Source organism: Schistocerca gregaria, chromosome 1 (assembly GCF_023897955.1).
Source record: "Schistocerca gregaria isolate iqSchGreg1 chromosome 1, iqSchGreg1.2, whole genome shotgun sequence".
Lineage (NCBI taxonomy): Eukaryota > Metazoa > Arthropoda > Insecta > Orthoptera > Acrididae > Schistocerca > Schistocerca gregaria.
This window is the reverse complement of record NC_064920.1, coordinates 941,504,382-941,511,696: the sequence shown is the minus strand read 5'-3', so window position 1 is coordinate 941,511,696 and position 7,315 is coordinate 941,504,382. Positions and strand designations below refer to the sequence as shown.

The 7,315-nt window shown below is 40.1% G+C and overlaps 1 protein-coding gene across 2 annotated transcripts in view; it reads right to left on the bottom strand.

Moving 5' to 3' along the window:
* Positions 1 to 1,649: 1,649 nt before the first annotated feature.
* Positions 1,650 to 7,315, bottom strand: part of LOC126275560 (LIM/homeobox protein Awh) — a 294,771-nt gene continuing 289,105 nt past the window's right edge. Inside the window, exon 6 of one of the 2 annotated variants that reach the window (XM_049977208.1) lies at positions 1,650 to 5,982. In XM_049977208.1, coding sequence (XP_049833165.1) covers positions 5,915 to 5,982 — 68 coding nt within the window. In that variant the 3' untranslated portion in view covers positions 1,650 to 5,914. The remainder of the gene's footprint in view (positions 5,983 to 7,315) is intronic. The other variant, XM_049977207.1, reaches the window with a different exon arrangement.

Here is a 7,315-nt window from a genome sequence, read left to right as displayed (position 1 = left end):
TGTATTAATGGTTGTAAACATGAACTGTATAAAAATATCATGATTATTTAATAAATATTTTATTAAATTATTTGATTTACTGTATTTTCCGATATTTCCTTAGTTTTATAGCATACGACATGATTATTCCATGGGTGTGGCAGAATTAGTAAGATATGGGAAAATGGCACCACTGTTGCAGACATTTAATTTAAAAAAATTTTAATGCACTTAGAGTGAAAATACAAGAAACAAAAAATGGATAACCAAATTTATGTATAGTCATATTATAATTATGTAATTATAATTAATTTTTATATACGTCAAAAGCCGTTTTCCCTTATGGCGGCGAGATCCCCCTGGTCTCCCTAAAGCTTTGTGTTCTACCGGTTGATATCTATATTCGAGATTTATTTGGTGTTGGATAGAAACTACGTTAGGGTGAGCCATGAACAACGATGTGGATGTAGTAGTTTTTCATTCCCATCGGAGTGCTTGATATTGGTGAATCCCCTTGCTTCTCACCAGGAACAACGATGTGGATTTAATAGCTTTTATTCCCACCGGGGTGCTTGATATTGGTGAGTCCCTTGCATCTGAGCATTGGGGTGCTTCATTTCTGTGAGTATCGATGGCACGTGCGGCTGTCACTGTCACATTTTACCTTATTATAATGGTTCTGGTTTGTATTCTTCTGGTAGCCGCGTAGCGGCCAGCGCGAGAGTTAACGGTGGTTGAATGGAAACACACGCCGGAATCAGTCACCCTGATGCCGGAGCTCGAGGGTGACCACCGAAGTCAAGCATTCCGGTGGTTGGAGAGTCTCCGCAATTAATCCAGTAGGGAACGGAGACTATGTACCACTCATGCAGCTAATCTGTCAGAAATATCAGTGTCCTGTACAATCACATTTGCAGTACTCAAGCAACGTTTGAACATCAGTATCAACCATTAGAACACATAGCTTTACGTTCACATCGCAAATGAAACGCAGAATCAAATGCATCGGGTCTCAGCTGCAAAAATAGGTGCACTTAATACTTGTCGATTACAGCGTCATCAATCACGCACGAATGTGAAACAGTGGTGGAAGTAAACCATAAGTATTTTTTTGGGGTGGAATCCGAATATGCAGTAAAAATGGGAGGGTGGGGGGGTTTACCACTTTAAAATACAAAGTTGATCCCCTCATACAAGAGAGGTGGTGATTAGGCGGTGGCCAGTTGTAGCACAGGCAGATGTTACCTTTATTAATATTAAATTTTTAGCTAGTAATTTTTTTCGTACGATTTGTAGTTTTTGAGATATTTAGTTGTCTCAAGTTAAAGCAAAAAGCCTCAACTAACTGTGAGGTATGAAGAGAGCCAAACGGTCGGAGGGTAATTTATTTGTGAGGCCTTTTTGTGTTGTACGTGGCGAGAAAGGAAAGGCACAGTACAGACTAACAACTAACTGGATGTCTCTGTCGATAAACATTCAGATATTGAAACAAGAGACGTTCGTTTTTTGTTGTTACGTTTGTTGCAATCAGCAAGAATATTTAGAAATTACTGGTTAAGTATCAAATTAATTACAATACCTTGAGCAAAGACACTGTTCAGAGCTTGCAGATGGAATTGTACATTGATGTCCGTGGATGTGAGGACTGGGTGTAATAAAACGCTTTGTACTTCTCATAGAGATATAATATATATTATTTACAAACAATTTATGTACACTGAAAAAGATCTAATCCATAACATGAATATATACAAAACACTATAGCACAGACTGGTGAAATTCTCAGGCTAAGATGAAACAGTGACATTACAACTTAGTAACATTTTTGTAATTAGAAAGAAATTGCTCTATATGTGTCGTTGGTATGGAGACTTCAGATTCAGACATCTTAAACAATTGCTAAAAATACTGATGTGGCAAGTAATAAATTTGCAGCGTAAATCATCTTGTCTTTTTTCGAGAATTCGTCTTATATCAAGACAATAATTTTTTAATCTGCAACAGCGTTATTTATTTTATGCATTATCTTATCATCAAACACGAAGATACATTCAGACTTAAAGTAAAATTTTGGTTACAGGACTCATACTTCAAGCAAATCTCACAAATCTGCTTTGTTTAGATTGTTCCTCTGAAGGTCTTCTGAGCATCACACTAACGGACCTTTGTTTTGTAAGGAATGAATGCCTTTTCTTGCAACCGTCTGGCTTTCGATGAACATCAATAACAGACTATTGTAACAACAAAAACGGCTTACTCGCCAAAAATCAACTGAGAATTCGAGAAAATGAGTGAGTGTGTGCAAACAGACACCGTTAGAATTAACGACATATTTTCATAATGGAGCAGAACATGCTCGCATCAAAGAAAATTACGAATGCAAAGGCGAGATTGCAGTTGAAATATAAGAGAAAAGTTATAGGTACTGAAGAAGGTAAAGATGGTATGGTTGAAATGCCTGCGCAGAGGAGGATACGGTGAACATCTACAACAATCTACACAAAGCATTCTACCGGAAATAATACTCTGAAGATAAAACAGTGTTGTTTAAAGAGTATTCATTGTGTATTGCATATCACGGATGACAGTACTTACATAAGAGAGCGATTTTCCACGGCTCCTCACTTTGCTCATTAGCTTTCACTATTAGCGCCAATCGATACATCCTTACAGGCACCTTCACAACAAAATCGGCAGTGTCCTATTCATAGGATCCATCTCGCCATTCGCTTTCAGCGATTTGGAAAATGCTAAATAGGAGAGAGCCGACGGGGATCTGAATCCCGCTCCTCCTGAATGCCATTCTACTGCCTTAAGTTTGCATCTCATCGACCGGTCTGAAATACAGGGAACGAAAAAGGGAAAACAGAAAGTTCAATGTTGCAGGCTGACAAATCACTTCGTTGCCATGGATGTCCTCAAGAAGCGAGAGTTGTTTTGAAAATACTGCACTGACATCAAATGTCGAAGCTGTGTCCCAGTGGCGGTCAGAACATGTTTGACAATCTCCTGTTAAATAGAATAAACTGATGACGCTATGGTTGGTTTCAGAATATGTAATGTTCGCAAAATATCTTCCACTGCGACGCAGTCGGCGCCTTTTCCACTGTCGGGGGCAAAATCTAAGGAAATAGCTTCCATCTTTGCTTTTGTACGGCCAGTGGCCCAGAAAATGGGTACGTCGCACCCGGTCAAATGCAGCATTGGTCCAGGCTTCCCGGCGTGTCACCTCAGCTAGTAACACAAACATTTCTTAAAGTGTTGAAGATATCGAAAACAGGTGTCCGTGTAGTGACGTTACACAAGGGAGAGACTATTATGGTCTCAACTTCGCTTTTACCCATCCAGAAACTGAGACAGATACGTATTATTATTGAAAGTAGCTACAACTGTAACACAATACATGTCCTTGAAATGTAGGGTATAATGATTCATGATGCGGTTTGCAACGAAAAGTTTCGCAAGAGAATGTGCTAAATACGAAAGTTGGATCAGTACAGTTTCACCTGCTTTGCGACGTAAACATTGGGTAACGGGGCGTAAAGATCGCTTTGACGACTGGGGGCCACCTAGGTCTTCATATTTACTACATTTACTGCCATTTTTTGCGAAAAATTTTCACTGCACACCACGACAAGCATCAATCTTCATACTCTTCATTTCAATGGACTGAGTGCTGTAAAGAAATTCATAATGTCATTCAAAATGCCTCACTGGTTCTAGTATCTTGCTAGAACGAGAAGTCATGAGCATAGCGCATATAGCACAATACGCTTGCTGTGTGCACTGTCATTTGTGTGAAGGCTTGCTGCGACGCCTTCAACGATTCTGGCAGAAAACAGGTGGCCTAGGTGAATAAATATGTATATTGAGAATTGCGTAGAGTTGTTGAAATCTGAAATTCCTGTCTGAAGGTGCTAGAATACGGAGAATGTTTAACATGTTTGAAGTAAGCTTTAGACCCCTTGTCGATTAAATGTAAGCTATTGAAGGCACAACAAAAAAGCCGCAGAGAATGCGAACATAGGCAGAAGTACACTGTATTGGATAAGACAAATACACAATGGCCATACAGATGGCATGTTCCACTTGGAAGAGACTCGCTATTCAAATGTGCAACGACTCCAAGTGGAAAACGTTTGCAACAAGTAAGAAATTACATGCACAGATTCAATAGATTATTTTCTGACCATGTTAATGCGGATAACATGGCAAGGGAACATAATTTTCTCATTCGCCTTCATTCGCTTGCATCCCTACATTGGAGTTTCTGTAGTTAGACTGGCACTGGCTTTCGTGGTCAGTAACGCTACCAGAATAATGTTAGAAAGACCGAAGATGAACGGCGTATCATCATTCACCTCGACGGCGTCAGCAGTGTTAAATTGGGAGTTTTGCAACTAAAACCTCAATTAGAGTCTAGCACTCAACCCGCAACAAATTTCATACTTCAAGATATATGAAATTTAATAACCACAGATAGGTACTTTGAGGCCGAAATGAAAACCACAGTCGCCTAGATTTGAAAGAAGGCGAACATAAATACTATCACAATGGCAAGATTAATTTTCTTACGCTCTGGATGTATGTAAACGACATAGAAAACATTTTAACTTTTGCTTCTCACTTCTCAAGAGATACTGTATACATCTTAAGATGAGAACGACGAGAATTTTATTGTTAAACTGGTAACTGACAAAGAAGGCGAAGAGTACTTCATTAACACCTTGTCGATAAATGTGATGAGAGCTGCAGTAAGCATTTGTTTCTAATTACACTGATAGTCTCCATACCAAATGATTAAATAGTCAAACATGTAAGATTCTACAGGTAGAGAATACATTAATACCGGAAAGCTTAGTAAATAACTTTTTAGAACTTTTTAACATCCAAGTACTGTACACAGTTCAACAGGTAATATCTTGGCTTCTGAAACAGAAACACAGTTTCAAAAAGTTTTGTCACTGGATACAGTCATTTGTATAAGAAATTCACTCATGTCGTTCATTAGGTTCTTGAGGCTGATTTCAAATAGTACAAGAAATGTTCGTAGGATTCTATCTTTTTCAGAACAGACAGTTCTCGGCAAAATGCAGTGACTTAAATAAAGTCAATGTTTATACAAGAGTTTAAGCAAAGCTTTGACATTCCATTTAATATACTGATGTTACACTATGGTGAAAAGCACGGATGACTGATAATTGGAGAAAAGCTCGCTCCACATTTAATATACGATATCTTCTGAAACGAGGTTACATTTGCGTGATCAAAATAGTAAAGGCATATCCTCCAGTAGTTTGTGCAATTCACAGCTCTGTGGCGATACTTTGTGGCATTTAAGCGATATTCTGAAGAGGACAGCTTTTTCTTTGCGTCGATTAGATCATAGTTCCTAAAGACTGCAGTGAGCTCATATATACACAGCAGCACTATTACACGCCTGAGACTGTCTTCACAACTCAAGCCGTGAAAACTGAAGGTCTCATATTAACGTACGTTTTTTCTATCAGTATCTGTGGCGAATTAACGACTACAGAAGAAAAATAAATTATGTAGGAGCCACACAGACAATGACAGTCTTCTTTTATCGTACAGACTAAGTCTAGCAGCACAGACATAAGTTACTGGTGTACAATTAAGGCAAGAATCGTTCGCATATTTCAGCTTTCAAGTACAGGACGATCAGTAACAAAAACAGTGAGAAGGATAACGAAGTATTAGCGTTTCCAGCAGTCCTTGTGGTGCCAGTGTGTAACGTGGACGAGTAGCTTGCTTATCACGTCCCCTAGTAAGACGCGGAGTCCGTCCACTAACGGAGACGGCACCGAGCGAGCGAGGGCGGCAGCTGGCGTCATAGGCAGCTTCGATCGGCGGCCGCGCGCGGCGCCAGCAGTCACCCGTCGTCCAGGTGTCCCGCCAGCGCCGTGGGCGCGTCTCATACCTCACCGCGCATGCACTGCACCATCGAGTCGGAGGACAGCTCGTCCATCGAAGAGTCTTGCGCTGCAGACACAAAATCAGAGTGCACGATTAACACACAGTATGAAGCAGAAGGGTGCTTTGCAACTTCTAAACCATTTTATAAGCCTCGAGCAATGCTTGCTGTGTCTCGGAGTATCTGTGATTAATTTTCTACCGAAGTGAAAACCATCCTACGTCAACAGTCGAAGTCCGTTACCATATTCTGCAAAAGGCGTGGGGAGAGAGCGAAAATCCCTAATTTTCTCCTTGGGAAGATCCTAGAGCAAGCGGTTTGCCTTGGCTTTCCTCCTTCATCAACACCAAGTGCTAAGTTATGTCCATAACATGTTGATAGACGTGGGGACTGCTAGTATAGTACATCGTTCTGGCAGACCAGTGTCTACATAAAAGGCGAAGTGACACAGTGGTAAAACAGCCGACTGCTAGAGGGTAGATAAAATCCCTGTCCAATCATCTAGGTTTAGATTTTCCATGATTACCCTAAATCGTTTAAGGCGAATGTTGGGAGAAGGTTGGAAGAAGGTTGTAAGAACACCGCCGATTTGCCGATTTCCATTCCCGCCCCCCCTCCTCCCCCCCAATTCTACCATCATTAGAGTCTTGTTCCTTCTGTACTAACGTTAAACACTGTTACACGTCCTCAGCTCATGAGACACTGAGCAGAGATTTTCGACTTTACCTGGCACAATGTCGGACATCCTGATGAGTTTGTATTGTAGGCACTGCTCTCCTTTTCTCGCTGGCCAAATATTGGTGATGCAAATTGTTTACGCTACTTGTTACGTTCTGATGAAGCAAAGCGCACTATTGTGCATTAGCGACCTCAGTTTATGCATTCCCTTCACTATACTACACCGCTACTGACAAATAATGTACATTTCGGTCCGAAATTCGAAAACAGAAGACCACATTTTCTATTGTAGAAGCATATTTCTGAAATGTTTTTGAAGTATATTTTAATTGCGCAATCTATACAATGATGCTCAGATTAAGTGTTCTCGAATTTATCGATCAATTATCCTCTAAGGAAGATAATGCGCTGCGATAAAAGTGTTATCTTCGCATGCACTGTAGAAGGACAATGGTAGGTTGAAATTGAGTCTCAGTAAATACCGTGACTTCTACGATATATTTACTTGGGATCACCGGAAATGAAACAAAAATCTAAAAAGAGAAAAAATACGAACGAGGATAACTGAAGAGCAGCGTGAAAACAGTATTTTTATGACTCTAATACAAACAGCTTTTTGTAGAGTGCCACAGAAAATTGTCACTTATCAGATTATTCACTGACAATTCTGCAGCAGCTGCAGTCAGTGAGGAAATGCAATCAGCAGGTGTGACAATTTATGGT